We start from the raw sequence: 17,488 nt of genomic DNA, 5'->3' as shown, positions 1-17,488 counted from the left end.
TCCTACTTACAAAGCATGTAGAGGTCTGTAATTTTTATCATAGGTACACTTCAACTGTGAGAGACGGAATTTAAAACAAAAATCCAGAAAATCACATTGTATGATTTTTAAGTAATTAATTCGCATTTTATTGCATGACATAAGTATTTGATCACCTACCAACCAGTAAGAATTCCGGCTCTCACAGACCTGTTAGTTTTTCTTTAAGAAGCCCTCTTGTTCTCCACTCATTACCTGTATTAACTGCACCTGTTTGAACTCGTTACCTGTATAAAAGACACCTGTCCACCCACTCAATCAAACAGACTCCAACCTCTCCGCAATGGCCAAGACCAGAGAGCTGTGTAAGGACATCAGGGCTAAAATTGTAGACCTGCACAAGGCTGGGATGGGCTACAGGACAATAGGCAAGCAGCTTGGTGAGAAGGCAACAACTGTCGGCGCAATTATTAGAAAATGGAAGAAGTTCAAGATGACGGTCAATCACCCTCGGTCTGGGGCTCCATGCAAGATCTCACCTCGTGGGGCATCAATGATCACGAGGAAGGTGAGGGATCAGCCCAGAACTACACGGCAGGACCTGGTCAATGACCTGAAGAGAGCTGGGACCACAGTCTCAAAGAAAACCATTAGTAACACACTACGCCGTCATGGATTAAAATCCTGCAGCGCACGCAAGGTCCCCCTGCTCAAGCCAGCGCATGTCCAGGCCCGTCTGAAGTTTGCCAATGACCATCTGGATGATCCAGAGGAGGAATTGGAGAAGGTCATGTGGTCTGATGAGACAAAAATAGAGCTTTTTGGTCTAAACTCCACTCGCCGTGTTTGGAGGAAGAAGAAGGATTAGTACAACCCCAAGAACACCATCCTAACCGTGAAGCTTGGAGGTGGAAACATCATTCTTTGGGGATGCTTTTCTGCAAAGGGGACAGGATGACTGCACCGTATTGAGGGGAGGATGGATGGGGCCATGCATCACGAGATCTTGGCCAACAACCTCCTTCCCTCAGTAAGAGCATTGAAGATAGGTCGTGGCTGGGTCTTCCAGCATGACAACGACCCGAAACACACAGCCAGGGCAACTAAGGAGTGGCTCCGTAAGAAGCATCTCAAGGTCCTGGAGTGGCCTAGCCAGTCTCCAGACCTGAACCCAATAGAAAATCTTTGGAGGGAGCTGAAAGTCCGTATTGCCCAGCGACAGCCCCGAAACCTGAAGGATCTGGAGAAGGTCTGTATGGAGGAGTGGGCCAAAATCCCTGCTGCAGTGTGTGCAAACCTGGTCAAGAACTACAGGAAACGTATGATCTCTGTAATTGCAAACAAAGGTTTCTGTACCAAATATTAAGTTCTGCTTTTCTGATGTATCAAATACTTATGTCATGCAATAAAATGCGAATTAATTACTTAAAAATCATACAATGTGATTTTCTGGATTTTTGTTTTAAATTCCGTCTCTCACAGTTGAAGTGTACCTACGATAAAAATTACAGACCTCTACATGCTTTGTAAGTAGGAAAACCTGCAAAATCGGCAGTGTATCAAATACTTGTTCTCCCCACTGTATGTGTCTGTTGTCCTTGGGCCAGAGCACCTGTCATTGCCAGCTGTGTGTCCATGCAGATGCTGAACTGAATGAGAGTATACAGTACCAGTCAAAGGTTTGACACACCTACTCATTCCAGGTTTTTCTTTATTTTGACTATTTTCTACATTGTAGAATAATAGTGAATACATCAAAACTATGAAATAAAACATATGGAATCATGTAGTAACCCAAAAAAGTGTTAAACAAATCAAAATGTATTTTAGATTCTTCAAAGTAGTCACCCTGTGGCTTGATGACAACTTTGCCTTCTCTCAAGTCTTGAAGGAGTCTTGAAGGAGTTCCCACATATACTGAGCACTTGTTGGCTGCTTGTCCTTCACTCTGTAGTCCAACTCATCCAAAAACCATTCAATTGGGTTGAGGTTGGGTGATTGTGGAGGCCAGGTCATCTGATGCAGCACTCCATCACTCTCCTTCTTGGTCAAATAGCCCTTACACAGCCTGGAGGTGTGTTGGGTCATTATCCTGTTGAAAAACAAATGATAGTCCCACTAAGCGCAAACCAGATGGCATGGCGTATTGTTGCAGAACGCTGTGGTAGCCATGCTAGTTAAGTGTGCCTTGAATTCTAAATATATCTCCAACAGTGTTACCTGCAAAGCACCCCCACACCATTACACCATCTCCTCCATGCTTCACAGAGGGAACCACACATGCAGAAATACTCCGTTCACTTACTCAGCATCTCACAAAGACACTGCGGTTGGAACCAAAAATCTCACATCTGAACTCAGACCAAAGGACAGATTTCCACCGTTCTAATGTCCATTGCTCGTGTTTCTTGGCCCAAGCAAGTCTCTTCTTCTTATTGGTGTCCTTTAGTAGTGGTTTCTTTGCAGCAATTCGACTATGAAGGCCTGATTCACGTAGTCTTGTCAGAACAGTTGATGTTGACATGTGTCTGTTACTTGAACTCTGAAGCATTTATTTGGGCTGCAATTTCTGAGGCTGCTAACTCTAATGAACTTATCTTCTGCAGCAGAGGTAACTCTGGGTCTTCCTTTCCTGTGGCGGTCCTCATGAGACAGTTTCATCATAGTGCTTGATGGTTAATATTATTATTTTTTTAACCAGTTAAGAACAAATTCTTAATTGCAATAACGGTCTTCCGGGGCAAATTAGGTTAACTGCCTTGTTCAGGGGCAGAACGACAGATTTTTACCTTGTCAGCTCGGGGATTCGATCCAGCAACCTTTCGGTTACTGGCCCAACACTCTAACTCTAGGCTACCTGCCACCCCAGTTTTTATGACTGCAGTTTAAGAAACTTTCAAAGTTCTTGAAATGTTCCGTGAAGACTTACCTTCATGTCTTTAAAATAATGGACTGTCGTTTCCATTTGCTTATTTGAGCTGTTCTTGCCATAATATAGCCCTATTTGGTAAAAGACCAAGTCCATCTTCTGTATACCACCCTACCTTGTCACAACACAACTGATTGGTTCAAACGCATTAAGGAGGAAATAAATTCCACAAATTAACTTTTAGCAAGACACACCTGTTAAGTGAAATGCATTCCAGGTCACTACCTCATGAAGCTGGTTGAGAGAATGCCATGTGTGCAAATCTGTCATCAAGGCAAAGAGTGGCTACTTTGAAGAATCTAAAATATAAAAATATTTTGATTTGTTAAACACTTTAGCTTACTAAATCAAATCAAATTGTATTAGTCACATGCACCGAATAGAGCAGGTGTTGACCTTACAGTGAAATCCTTACTTATGAGCCCCTAACCAACAATGCAGTTTTAAAAAATACAGATAAGAGGTAAAAGTAACAAGTAATTAAAGAGCAGCAGTGAAATAACAATAGCGAGACTATATACAGGGGGGTACTGAGTCAATGTGTGGGAGCACCGGTTATTTGAGGTAGTATGTACATGTAGGTAGAGTTATTTTAAGTGCCTATGCATAGATGACAACTGAGTAGCAGCAGTGAAAAAGAGGGGTCTGGGTAGCCCTTTTGATTACCTGTTCAGGAGTCTTATGGCTTGGGGGTAGAAGCTGTTTAAAAGCCTCTTGGACCTAGACTTGGCGCTCCGGTACCGCTTGCCGTGCGGTAGCAGAGAGAACAGTCTATGACTAGGGTAGCTGGAGTCTATGACAATTTTTAGGGCCTTCCTCTGACACCGCCTGGTGTAGAGGTCCTGGATGGCAGGAAGCTTGGACCCAGTGATGTACAGGGCCGTTCGCACTGCCCTCTGTAGTGCCTTGCAGTCGGAGGCCGAGCAGTTGCCATACCAGGCAGTGACGCAACCAGTCAGGATGCTCTTGATGGTGCAGCTGTAGAACCTTTTGAGGATCTGAGGACCCATGCCAAATCTTTTCAGTCTCCTGAGGGAGAATAGGTTTTGTCTTAGTGTGCTTGCGTGTACTACATGATTTCATAGTTTTGATGTCTTCACTATTATTCTACAATATAGAAAATAGTCAAAATAAAGAAAAACCCTGGAATGAGTAGGTGTGTCCAAACTTTTGACTGGTACTGTACATAGAACACAATGCTTTAGCCTGGCTGCTTCTGTTAGACCACTGCAAGTAGTAGCAACAACTAGAGAAAACTGCCTTGTAGGCCCAATGTAGGCTAACTACTAGCTATAACCTCTTCAGTGTAGCTATAACCTTTATTCTGGGATATAGTATATCAAGGGTGTGTAATATTACTTTAATAGTAATCAGTAGTACTACTTGCAATGTGGTGTCATGCTGCTTGTATCATGTGTGTTCCTGTATGCCATCCCATCATTAACATGGCCCTGTTCTCTCCCTGTTCAGTAGGCCCCGACGACCTATACATTGTTGAACCTTTAAGGTTCTCACCAGAGAAAAAGGTACAGTGTCCCCTGCTCTCCTCTCCGTCTGCTACTGCTGTTGTATGGTGGCCCCAGCGGCCATCGTGTTTGTTTATGGTCTCAGTGGAGTAAGGTGAATTTGCCCCTAGACCAGGGTTTCCCAAACTCGGTCCTCGGGACCCCAATGGGTGCACGTTTTGATTTTTACCCTAGCGTTATACAGCTGATTCAAATTATCATCAAGCATTGAATCAGCTGTGTAGTGTTAGGGCAAAAACCAAAACGGTCCAGAGGACCAAGTTTGGGAAACGCTGCCCTAGACTCTGATCTAAGGTTAGTTTAGCGTTCTCCCATCCTAATGGTTAAGGTTAGGCTCTGGGGAAAGTTAAGCTGATCCTAGATCTGTGATTACAGGCAGTTTCTGTGGATTTAGTCAGGTTAACCATTTCTCTGCTGACACTGGAGCTGGACTGTTAGGGGGGATGATGTAGGAGCAGGCACAGGGCAGGATTGGGCAGTGGTTTTTAAGTTGTAACCCACCAATAGCTGATATCCTGTTTTTATCCACAACCCAGACTTAAGCTGTGATCCAGGAGGGACCGGCAGCTACCCTTCATTTGGTAGTCATTGGGTCAGGGTTTAATCTGCATAACATGGCTTTGCTCGAGTTTATATAGAGATTCTAAGGTTTGGTCAGCACCCTATCCTTTTTAATGCCATTCTCCCCACTGTCCCTGCCTTCCCTGCCTTGTGCTGTCCTGTTTGTGCCTCGCACAGTACTGGATCAAAATATTTAGACACAATCAAAATGTATCTTTGAGAGCTTGGTGTCTGTCTAGTTTGGTTGTAACTGTGCAGTGTGTCTGGTATAGAGGTGGTTAACATGACTTAACATATTTTTACAACTGCGGTTTGCCCTGTACTCTGTATTTATCAATCTCTCCATCCCTCCCTCTCTCTCTCTCTCTCTCTCCAGAAGAAACGATGTAAACTGAAGGCAGCATTATCAGCTCCCTCTTCCCCAGTGGCTGACGGGGCACTCGAATGCAACGGCCTCCCCCACTCCGTGACTCCCCCTCCCCCACTACCTCCTCCAATTTTAGAAGACATCTCCTGTAAGGAGCTCCACTTCCCCTCAGAGAGCAGCAGCGGTAGCTCCTCCACCCACTCTGAGGAGTCCTACATCAGTCGTGGCCCGCCCCTCTCCTCCCCCCCGTGCATGTTTAACGGCCATGCTGCCCTCCCCGTCCCGCTCTGCCTCCCCTCCCTCCCTCCCTCTAAGAAGAGGTCAGCGAAGCGTCAGAGGTCTCGTCAAGTGGAGCTGCAGTTATCCTCCAGACAGACAGGGGGGGCTATGCACTCTCTGCCCAGCCTGCAGCAGCTGATCAAGGGAAACAAGGAGATCAGCGTGGGGACTATAGGCCCCACGGCCGTCACAGGACATGTCTAATCACAAACGCACACTTCAGACTGACTCATAGACACACACACACGCACCCTGGTAGCAGACTTGGTTAGGGAGGTGTGAAGGGGTGTGGTCTCGCTCCAAAATGGCCACATCTCTGAACCACTTCTCCCATGAGCACCCTGGCCCACAGTGGAACTCGGAAACCATGACATTAGTTGCCCATCAACAGCCACCCTCCCCACAAATCAGAGACCATTTAACGGTCATGTGCCTTTACTGTCCATTCGAAAGCTTTCACCAATGGAAAAAATAATACATTCAAAGTATTGTTCTTTTTCTTTTCGGAGAGAAAAACTGTAATGCTTTGGAGTGTTATAAGAAAACAGACATTCAAACATGGGTTACCTGTTCCTACTGGACAAGCACATTGCTCCATAAGACCTAGGCGTCAGGGGCTTGTACTACAGCCCTGTGCCCAGAGAGGAGAAGGGCTGGCTGGGTAGAGCTTCTACCGGAGCCCCCTGCCTCTCCTGGGGCCTGTGAAAGTAGAGTATGAAGCTGTAAGTATGAAATGTGTCGCAATGAGAGAACTGTGCAGCAGGACTAGTTACTTCTCTAACCCATCCCCCCCTCCTTTCTCCTGTCCTCCATTTCCACATTCTGTTCATTCTCTGTGTATTGTTCAGAGCTAGCTAACACTATTGCAGTTGTTGTTCATATGGGACTGGGGTGTTAACCTTTCACACAACACAGGCCCTCTGTCTCGCCCTCTCAGGCAGTCTAACCTAACACAACCAGCAGAGCTAAATGAAGATGCACTGTGTGTGTGTGTGTGTGTGTTCATGTCTCTGTGTCTCTAGCGGCTAGCCATGTTTATCCAGCTGTGATACTAAGGGAGAAGCTCTAACTATTGAACTAGTTTACATAGCAGCTTGTCTCTCCAGTAAGACCTCTGAAAGTTGTATGGGCTGGGCCCAAAATACACACGCACACACACACACTAACAAACACACAGCCAGCTAAGAGAAAAGGGATTTTGTACTGTTAAAATATGGAAAATTAGGATGAAGTATATTCAAGAGTCAGTAATTTGGGTAGATTGTTGGGCACATTTTCAACACATCTCTGCATACATTTTAAAGATCACATATAACTGGTATACTTGAGCCATTCTATTGTATTCTACAGACCCCCCCAAACATTTTAAGCCATCCATTGGGCTTTATGTACCTATTATTTATGGAGATATGGCCATGTAACTCCTGTCCAATATGGCTCCATGGGGCTGGTTGGTGGCCATTTTGGAAATGCTGCCAGGGTGGTAATACAAAACATCTGTGATGGCATTATAGCTAAAAAAAACAACAACACTTCTTTGGACTTGTTCTAGCTGTGTGTGAAATGTGGTGCTTTTATCACAAAATCAACAATTCCCCTCAAATTTGAGGCTTAGCTGCTGGACTTTTTATAGGCTGGTTGTTTTTGCACATTGTGGCAGGTAGTCTCAGAACCCAGTCAGTTAGTTGGGTTGTGTTTTTATATTGAGCTGTATATGAGCCATGCTGAGAACTGAGTGTTGTGTGATATTCTAGTTGTTGTTGGGAACAGTTCAGTCTGAAGAAGTCACAGCCCACATCCTCACTCTGTGGGTAGAAGTTGCCTTTAGTTACTGATCTAAGATCAGCTTCCCCTCCCCCAATTCCTCATGTTCACCATTTGAATCAACAATGCAATACTGATCTTAGAACAGTGTCTAGGGGTAACTTCACTTTGAGAGCAGATCCCCTGAGGTCCTATTGAGGACTCTGTGAGGCCAGTTTTATTTATCTATTTATGTCCTGGCCTCACAGCAACCCCCACATACTGTAGCCCAGGGGCACACACACGGTACAGACAATAATAATGGTTGCAATTAAAACGCATATACACACACACAAAGGTACATGTACATCAGAGGAGGCTGGTGGGAGGAGCTATAGGAAGACTGGCTCGTTGTAATGGCAAAGAAAAAACATTTTATTTAACTAGGCAAGTCAGTTAAGAACAAATTCTTATTTTCAATGATGGCCTAGGAACAGTGGGTTTAACTGCCTTGTTCAGGGGCAGAACGACAGATTTTAACCTTGTCCGCTCGGGGATTCGATCTTGCAACCTTTCGGTTACTAGTCCATCGCTCTAACCACTAGGCTACCTGCCACCCCAGGTAGCCTAGTGGGTCACATAATAGCTCCTCCCACCATTAAATGGAATTAATGGAACGGTATCAAACACAAAGAAACCACATTTGACTCATTCCATTTATTAAATTCCAGCCATTACAAAGAGCCCATCCTCCTATAGCTCCTCCCACCAGCCTCTGATGTACATATATTGTACATACATACCATGGTACTGTCGCATACTGTGTGATTTTTCCACTGGCTGCCCGACACACTATTTAACACGTTGGCTCAGGTGTTCACCTCTTTTGTGACTAATATTTGTTTTTACAAAGATATAGCGACAACAAGGTGTTCACCTTTTTATATTTCTGTGGTTTTGAGTCACCTCCACTGTCTCTCACACACACACACACACACACACACACAAACCTCTCTTAACTAGACCTCTATCAGGGTACTGAGGGCCGTAACTATATCAGCCCCAGTAATACAGTGAGGGAAAAAAGTATTTGATCCCCTGCTGATTTTGTACGTTTGCCCACTGACAAAGAAATGATCAGTCTATAATTTTAATGGTAGGTTTATTTGAACAGTGAGAGACAGAATATCAACAAAAAAATCCAGAAAAACGCATGTCAAAAATGTTATGAATTGATTTGCATTTTAATGAGGGAAATAAGTATTTGACCCCTCTGCAAAACATGACTTAGTACTTGGTGGCAAAACCCTTGTTGGCAATCACAGAGGTCAGACGTTTCTTGTAGTTGGCCACCAGGTTTGCACACATCTCAGGAGGGATTTTGTCCCACTCCTCTTTGCAGATCTTCTTCAAGTCATTAAGGTTTCGAGGCTGACGTTTGGCAACTCGAACCTTCAGCTCCCTCCACAGATTTTCTATGGGATTAAGGTCTGGAGACTGGCTAGGCCACTCCAGGACCTTAATGTGCTTCTTCTTGAGCCACTCCTTTGTTGCCTTGGCCGTGTGTTTTGGGTCATTGTCATGCTGGAATACCCATCCACGACCCATTTTCAATACCCTGGCTGAGGGAAGGAGGTTTTCACCCAAGATTTGACGGTACATGGCCCCGTCCATCGTCCCTTTGATGCGGTGAAGTTGTCCTGTCCCTTTAGCAGAAAAACACCCCCAAAGCATAATGTTTCCACCTCCATGTTTGACGGTGGGGATGGTTTCTTGGGGTCATAGGCAGCATTCCTCCTCCTCCAAACACGGCAAGTTGGGTTGATGCCAAAGAACTCCATTTTGGTCTCATCTGACCACAACACGTTCACCCAGTTGTCCTCTGAATCATTCAGATGTTCATTGGCAAACTTCAGACGGGCATGTATATGTGCTTTCTTGAGCAGGGGGACCTTGCGGGCGCTGCAGGATTTCAGTCCTTCACGGCATCGTGTGTTACCAATTGTTTTCTTGATGACTATGGTCCCAGCTGCCTTGAGATCATTGACAAGATCCTCCTGTGTAGTTCTGGGCTGATTCCTCACCGTTCTCATGATCATTGCAACTCCACGAGGTGAGATCTTGCATGGAGCCCCAGGCTGAGGGAGATTGACAGTTCTTTTGTGTTTCTTCCATTTGCGAATAATCACAGAAACTGTTGTCACCTTCTCACCAAGCTGCTTGGCGATGGTCTTGTAGCCCATTCCAGCCTTGTGTAGGTCTACAATCTTGTCCCTGACATCCTTGGAGAGCTCTTTGGTCTTGGCCATGGTGGAGAGTTTGGAATCTGATTGATTGATTGCTTCTGTGGACAGGTATCTTTTATACAGGTAAGAAACTGAGATTAGGAGCACTCCCTTAAAGAGTGTGCTCCTAGTCTCCGTTCGTTACCTGTATGAAAGACACCTGGGAGCCAGAAATCTTTTTGATTGAGAAGGGGTCAAATACTTATTTCCCTCATTAAAATGCAAATCAATTAATAACATTTTTGACATGCATTTTTCTGGATATTTTTGTTGTTATTCTGTCTCTCACTGTTCAAATAAACCTACCATTAAAATTATAGACTGATAATTTCTTTCTCAGTGGGCAAACGTACAAAATCAGCAGGGGATCAAATACTTTTTTCCCTCACTGTAACTGTTGCTGGATCGTATAAGACAGAATAATATTCCATATGAACCAGCCACACCTCACAAATCAGAGGGTGTGGGTCTGCTTCCTTAGTTGTTCAGAGTCCTTTGGGAAGATGAAGTTAAAAGAGAAGAAATGTTTGAAGTCATTGGTTCTGTGTCTGCAAGGATGTGATTGGCACGGCAAAGGGGGAAATGTGAAAAATCCCATCTCTGTGTACTATATATCTGTGTAGTAGGCCTGTGTATAGTGTGGGTGTGATCTGATGGCCTCTGAGTTGGGTTGGTTGTTGACTGAGAAAGAGACACTGGAATACCACAAACCAAATTAACACTACACACTCCCTCTATAGTTTACCGCTACAGACCAGACTCCCAGGTCCCCTACTCTACCCTCTCCACTCTCCTCTAACCCCTACACAGGTCAGGGTTCAGACACTGTGGCAAGAGTTCTTTTAATTTAACCACTTCTCTTCCCTTTACCATGAATGGCTCCTTTAACTGGCCACCTCTACTTTCCTTACTAGCTGTCATTCATTCATTAATTTGTTGTTCATTACTGTACATTCACCCCACCTCGTAGGCAGGTAGTGGTTTTCAGAGGATGAATTTAATAAAGGGAATGTTGGGAAAGGGTTTGGAACGCAAAACTTTATCTGAAGAAGTGTTCCATACCCAGCTAATCATGACCCTCATTGTTTTGCTTCCTTTTTTGAATGTGTATGATATTATACTTGTGTGTATGCATGCATGCAAGGAAGTGTTTCACTGTGAGTGTTTGTTTCACTGTGAGAGTGTTTTCTCTTGACATGCAGGTGAGAGACTCTGCAAAGCCCTAATTTAACAGTGTCCTTGGTGACCCCTTGGTGACCCCGGGGGCTCAGTGTGCACTGTTATTATTACTACCTTCATGCCTTTTTGTTTTTCTACACTAAACCCTGTCTCAAGTGCTTTTTGTCCATGCCTCCCTCTTTCTTTCTCTTTCCTCTCACTGTGAGTACTCTGAGGAAGAGCTGCATAGTATTGTGCAACAGGAGCGTGAGTGTAACTACAAAGATGTAGTGCCATTAGAAACTGTGAATTTCTAAATAAAACCTTTTGTCTTTCACTTGACTGTTTTGGAGTCTGCATTTGTTCATGTGACTGGTCCTAGGTAAAGGTTGCACAGATCTAGGATCAGAGGAACCTTATTTCTTCTCTACAGACTCCTGCTGTGTTGAGTAGCGCCACTTCGCCATCTTCTGGTAGAACAGTGATCAGCACATGCACTACAAAACATGAACTGTTAACAGCTAGGAAATAATTGATCAAATCCTGCTTTTTACAAATACATAAAGCCTATTGGTGTGTAAATTAAACAATCCTACTTATTTGACCCACATGTCTTTTGGTTTTGGGCCAAAAATAACCTTCAGGAGGAGCTGACTGTTGTGTTCTGGAGGGGCTCAGAGGTTGTTATCCCTCTGCACTGTTCCACCATCGGACTGGAGACATTTGCTATACACAGGATGCAACCTCAGAGGGGATGCATGGGAGCAGAGAACAAGAGATGGGGGATGGATGAATGAGGGACAGATGGGATGAGAGGGGAAAAGGAGGAAATGGTTCAGAAAGGGACTGGGAAGAAAATATATGGGAAATTCCACAGTAATGGAGTGATAATGAGACTCAGATTTTTCACATTAAAATGTATGTGAAACAAAAACAAATGATTGCAAAGCAAAAAAAATAAAACTGCACAAGGAATACATTAAAAAATTTCCACTGATGCTAAATTTGGTAACAGAATGATGGTTTGGGCTGTTTGTGCCATCAGTCTGTTACCAAACTTTGCATCTGCACTGTTCAAGTAAATGTGTTTTGGTATAAATGTCAGTGGAAATTGTTCAAAGTAGTCCTTGTGCATAGAGTTTTATGAATTAAAGTTGATTGGCCACACTTTAAAGCCTGTAAAATGAGCAGCAACGGACACCCTTTTTACTGCGAGACGATGTACAGAAAATTGTATGGTGCAATAAATCATAGGCGTACACACAATAAACATTGTCCACTCAGGCTTTAAAAAATGTATAAATCAGATTATATAGAAATGCACTTATTCTTTTTATGATAACTAGTATATAATCTAATATTGCACATTGTCCGTCATTTTCTCCCTCATGTTTCATTCGTACGGCCCAGTAGATCACTGGGGCCAAGCTTCCTGTACCCCTGTATATATCCCCGCTGTTATTTTCTACTGCTCTTTAATCATTTGTTATCTCTTACTTTTAGGTATTTTCTTCAAACTGCATTGTTGGTTAAGGGCTTGTACGTAAGCATTTCACTGTAAGGTCTACTACACCTGTTGTATTCGGCGCATGTGATATAACATTTGATTTGATTTACAAAGTATACAGGACGGAACTCTTATTCTGAAGGATTCCAGAAAAATCCGTAACCCGGAAGTACTTAGTGTTCTTGCCTGCTTCAGAGCTGTCCAACTCAGTCCCTTGCAGGTAAAATCAGAACATCTCTTACCGAAATAAGTAGTTATAACGAAAATGTAACAGGGTTTGTGGTATATTTTCAGGATGGTTCTGTTGAATGACAACTAGTAGCAATAATATCAGAGCTAAGCCGGCTACGTTAGCCGCTTTAGCTAGGTAACTGGCAAGCTAACAACCATAATCCGCTTTCAAGACAAGCCTGGCAGTGCTTGTCATAAATTATGTGATAATGTTGTGTTCTGAAACGTTGGTACCAATTTCTCTACCCATGTCTATAGTTTGTTTGTTTTGACAGATGAAAGACACAATATGTAATGAGTATCATAGTTGGCTTGTACGACATTGCGGGCGACTACCGACTGACTGATCTACAAATCACCTTCCATAAATAACTCATTATTTGTAGATCAGTCTGTCACAATTTACCCATGAAACATTACCAGTTTTCATCCTGTCGAACACAACCCTTCAAATGACTGGATTTGGCTATTTCAGCCACACCCGTTGCTGACAGGTGTATAAAACCGAGCACAAAGCCATGCAATCTCCATAGACAAACATTGGCAGTAGAATGGCCTTACTGAAGAGCTCAGTGACTTTCATCGTGGCACCGTCATAGGATGCCACCTTTCCAACAAAAAAAAATAGTTTAAAATTGCCCCTGAAATCAACGTCATCACAGTAACTGTTCGTCGTGAGCTTCATGAAATGGGTTTCCGTGGGCGAGCAGCCACACACAAGCCTAAGCTCACCATGTGCAATGCCAAGTGTCGGCTGGAGTGGTGTAAAGCTCGCCGCCATTGGACTCTGGAGCAGTGGAAATGCGTTCTCTGGAGCGATCACGCTTCACCATCTGGCAATCCGACAGACGAATCTGTGGTTTGGCAGATGCCAGGAGAATTCTACCTGCCCCAATACATAGTGCCAACTGTAAAGTTTGGTGGAGGAGGAATAATGATCTGGGTCTGTTTTTCATGGTTTGGGCTAGTCCCCTTTGTTCCATTGAAGGGAAATCTTAATGCTACAGCATACAATGACATTCTGGACAATTCTGTTCTTCTAACTTTGTGGCAACAGTTTGGGCAAGGCCCGTTCCTGTTTCAGCATGACAATACCCCTGTGCACAAAGCGAGGTCCATACAGAAAAGGTTTGTCGAGATCGGTGTGGAAGAATTTGCCTGGCCTGCACAGAGCCCTGACCTCAACCCCATCGAACACCTTTGGGATGAATTGTAACGCCGACTGCGAGCCAGTCCTAATTGCCCAAAATTAGTTCCGGACCTCACTAATGCTCTTGTGGCTGAATGGAAGCAAGTCCCTACAGCAATGTTCCACAATCTAGTGGAAAGCCTTCCCAGAAGAGTGGATGCTGTTATGGCAGCAAAGGGGGGGGACCAACTCCATATTAATGCCCATCAATTTGCAATGAGATGTGCGTCAAGCTATGTGATCTATGTGTTTCATAATTTGCCTATGGTTTTGGTGTTTGTGTCCAGTTGATGGGGGCAGACAGTGGGTCAGGGGAAGCCCCAGGCCCAGCAGTGCCCTGGAGGAAAGTTCTATGGGAACGTCAACCCTTCCCTGATAACTATGTGGACCGCCGCTTCCTGGAGGAGCTCAGGAGGAACGAGGGCCTCCACCAGTATCGCTACTGGGCCGTGGTGCAGGAGGCAGGACTGGTGGCTCAGCAGATCTCCTGTGTGGCTCTTTTCCTCACTCTCTGGTTGTACATGGAGCAGGTAAGAGACCTTAGGGTGAATCTCTGACACCATATTCTCCACAGTGCACTAATGTTTTGACCAGGGCAATATAGTGTTAGTCACATAGCTCGGACTCTAGTCAAAAGTTGGGAACTTTATTGGGGAATACATTGTCATTCAGTTTTAAACGCCTGTGTCACATTAGTTCTATAAAGTCTAACCCCTCTCTTCTCCCTCCAGGGCCTGCTCTCCCCTTCCACGCTGCTGTGGACCGGCCTGCTCTGTGCCCTGCTGGGCTATGGACTCTACCAAGCACTGGCTCCGCGGGGAGATTCAGACAACCATCACCGTACACGTTGGTCTGACCTGCAGAGTGCCTCTATCTTCCTCTCCTTCACTTTTGGGTTCTCTCCTGTCCTCAGGACTTTAACAGAGTCAGTTTGTACAGACACAGTGTACGCCATGACAGCCCTGATGCTGCTGGCCCACCTGGTGGCCTTCCCCTACGCCCAACCTTCTCCCCCTGGGAGCCTCTCTCTCAACGCTGCCCTGTTCGCCTCTGTCTGCCTAGCCTCGCGCCTCCCCGGGGACCTGCACACCTCCGGTGGCCTGGACTCTTCCTCCTCTCCCTCCTCCCTTCATACCTTCACCATGCTCTGCTGGGCCCTGTTAGTGTTTGCCCTATGGCCTTGCCTGCTGCAGCGGCTGAGAGATTGTGCCCCGTGGGTGTTTGGGTGTGTGTGTGTGCTGGTGGGGGTGTGTGGGGTGGCGGGGCTGGGTTCTCTGTGGCCTGGGGGGGCTGTGCTGTTGGCTGCACTGTTGGGGACTGTGACCCTGCTGTGTCCTCTGCTGTTGATCCGACTGCAGAGTGACAAAGATAACATCCAGGGACCCTGGGATGAAGCGGAGATACGAGAGGATCTAACACACTTTCTACATTGATGGGTAGAGGATTGGGGGGCCAAGCCACCCACGCCGTTATCCACTGAGGACGGTAAGGGTCTGTCCCTTACCAGTACCAGACTGGTAGGATGAGTGGCAACCTTGAAAAACTTTATAGAAAGCTGTTGCTCCTATTTTAACAGAACAATATGGTTTCTCAGCAGGGAACTGAAGCTCTTTGCTGCCTACTGTAGAGGCTTTTCTCAGATTCCACCACTTTTATACAACTTCTAAACGTGTGTCTAGTAACCAAGGGCTCTGAGGCAAGGTAGATTGTGACCATGTTGAATGAAATAGGAAGTATTCAACCTGTAATGATTTTAACCTTTGTTGTACGGTCAGGTGTTAAATGCCGTTTTGGAAAAATAAAGTTATTTTGTTTATGATCGTATCAGCTATATTTATTCCTGTTATTGGTAAGTGGAAATGATTTAATTAAACCTATTCAGCTTCACAAGTGGGGAAACGTTCAAGTCATGCATCAACTCAACAACAAAAAAGGAGATCTGTTGCTGTTTATTTCCCTCCTCCAGTACCCTCCTCCAGTGAATCAGGTGTGCTTGTCCACGGCTACAACAAAAATGTGTACTGTTGGGGGTACTGGAGGACTGGCGTTGGGAAACACGAGCTACATGTCTGCAGTACCGTACTAAATCCACTTGATGTCAGCATCCCCTTTCAGGGGCCTGGCGTGGTTGGTGCTGCGGTCGGTCTTGTGGCTCCATGGTGAGTTTGTATTTGTATTTATTTGTATTTATTATGGATCCCCATTAGCTGCTGCCAGAGCAGCAGCTACTTTTCCTGGGGTCCAGCAAAATTAAGGCAATTTCTATTTTTATTTTTTTTACATTACAATACATTCACAGATTTCACAACACACTGTGTGCCCTCAGGCCCCTATTCCACCACTACCGCATATCTACAGTACTAAATCCATGTGTGTGTGTGTGTGTATATGCATGTGACTGTTTGTGTTGCTTCACAGTCCCTGCTGTTCCATAAGGATTTTTAAAAAATCTAATTTTACTGCTTGAGTCAGTTACTTGATGTGGAATAGAGTTCCATGTAGTCATGGCTCTATCTAGTACTGTGTGCCTCCCATATTCTGTTCCGGACTTGGGGACTGTGAAGAGACCTCTTGTGGCATGTCTTGTGGGCTATGCATGGGTGTTCGAGCTGTGTGCCAGTAGTTTAGACAGACTGCTCGGTGCATTCAACATGTCAATATCTCTCATAAATAAAAGTAGTGATGAAGTCAATCTCTCCTCCACTTTCAGCCAGGAGAGATTGACATGCGTATTTTTAATATTAGCTCTGTGTACATCCAAGAGCCAGCCGTGCTGCCCTGTTCTGAGCCAATTGCAATTTTCATAAGTCCTTTTTTGTGGCACCTGACCACACGACTGATCAGTAGTCAAGATGCGACAAAACTAAGGCCTGTAGGACCTGCCTTGTTGATAGTGTTGTTAAAAAGGCAGCGCATCGCTTTATTATAGACAGACTTCTCCCCATCTTAGCTACTACTGCATCAATGTTTTGACCATGACAGTTTATAATCTAGGGTTACTCAAAGCAGTTTAGTCAGAGTGTCTGCTTGCTCAATTTCCACATTATTTATTACAAGATTTAGTTGAGGTTTAGGGTTTAGTGAGTGTTTTGTTCCTAATACAATGCTTTTAGTTTCAGAAATATTTAGAGCTAACTTATTCCTTGCCACCCACTCTGAAACTAACTGCAGCTCTTTGTTGAGTGTTGCAGTCATTTCAGGCGCTGTAGTAGCTGACATGTATAGTGTTGTGTCATCCGCATACATAGACACTCTGGCTTTACTCAAAGTCAGTAGCATGTCGTTAGTAAAAAAATTAAAAAGCAAGGGGCCTAAACAGCTACCCTGGGGAATTCCTGATTCTAACGGGATTTTATTTGAGAGGCTTCCATTAAAGAACACCCTCTGTGTTCTGTTAGACAAGTAACTCTTTATCCACATTATAGCAGGGGGTGTAAAGCCATAACACATACGTTTTTCCATCAGCAGACTATGATCGACAATGTCAAAAGCTGCACTGAAGTCTAACAAGACAGCCCCCACAATCATTTTATCAATTTCTCTCAGCCAATCATCAGTCATTTGTGCAAGTGCTGTGCTTGTTGAGTGTCCTTCCCTATAAGCATGCTGAAATTCGTTACCTGTGAAATAGTATTGTATCTGGTCAAACACAATTTTTTCCAAAAGTTTACTAAGGGTTGGTAACAGGCTGATTGGTTGGCTGTTTGAGCCAGTAAAGGGGGCTTTACTATTCT

At 44.6% G+C, this 17,488-nt stretch overlaps 2 protein-coding genes across 8 annotated transcripts in view; both read left to right on the top strand.

Moving 5' to 3' along the window:
• LOC139578525 (SUN domain-containing ossification factor-like) overlaps window positions 1–11,164 on the top strand; it is an 81,345-nt gene extending 70,181 nt beyond the window's left edge. For 5 of the 7 annotated variants that reach the window (XM_071406240.1, XM_071406238.1, XM_071406239.1 and 2 more), the window contains 2 exons: window positions 4,379–4,434; window positions 5,372–11,164. In XM_071406240.1, coding sequence (XP_071262341.1) covers window positions 4,379–4,434; window positions 5,372–5,845 — 530 coding nt within the window. In that variant the 3' untranslated portion in view covers window positions 5,846–11,164. The remainder of the gene's footprint in view (window positions 1–4,378; window positions 4,435–5,371) is intronic. The other 2 variants (XM_071406236.1, XM_071406242.1) reach the window with 2 other exon arrangements.
• Window positions 11,165–12,468: 1,304 nt separating this feature from the next.
• Window positions 12,469–15,578, top strand: pigc (phosphatidylinositol glycan anchor biosynthesis, class C). Its single transcript, XM_071406234.1, has 3 exons — window positions 12,469–12,554; window positions 14,042–14,284; window positions 14,486–15,578. Exons 2-3 carry the CDS (start codon window positions 14,045–14,047, stop codon window positions 15,185–15,187), a joined length of 942 nt encoding a protein of 313 aa, XP_071262335.1. The 5' UTR covers window positions 12,469–12,554; window positions 14,042–14,044; the 3' UTR covers window positions 15,188–15,578.
• The last annotated feature ends 1,910 nt before the right edge of the window (window positions 15,579–17,488 follow it).

Source organism: Salvelinus alpinus, chromosome 6 (genome assembly GCF_045679555.1).
Source record: "Salvelinus alpinus chromosome 6, SLU_Salpinus.1, whole genome shotgun sequence".
NCBI lineage: Eukaryota > Metazoa > Chordata > Actinopteri > Salmoniformes > Salmonidae > Salvelinus > Salvelinus alpinus.
Note: the sequence above shows the minus strand (reverse complement) of the source record. Positions and strands in the feature narration are given on the sequence as shown.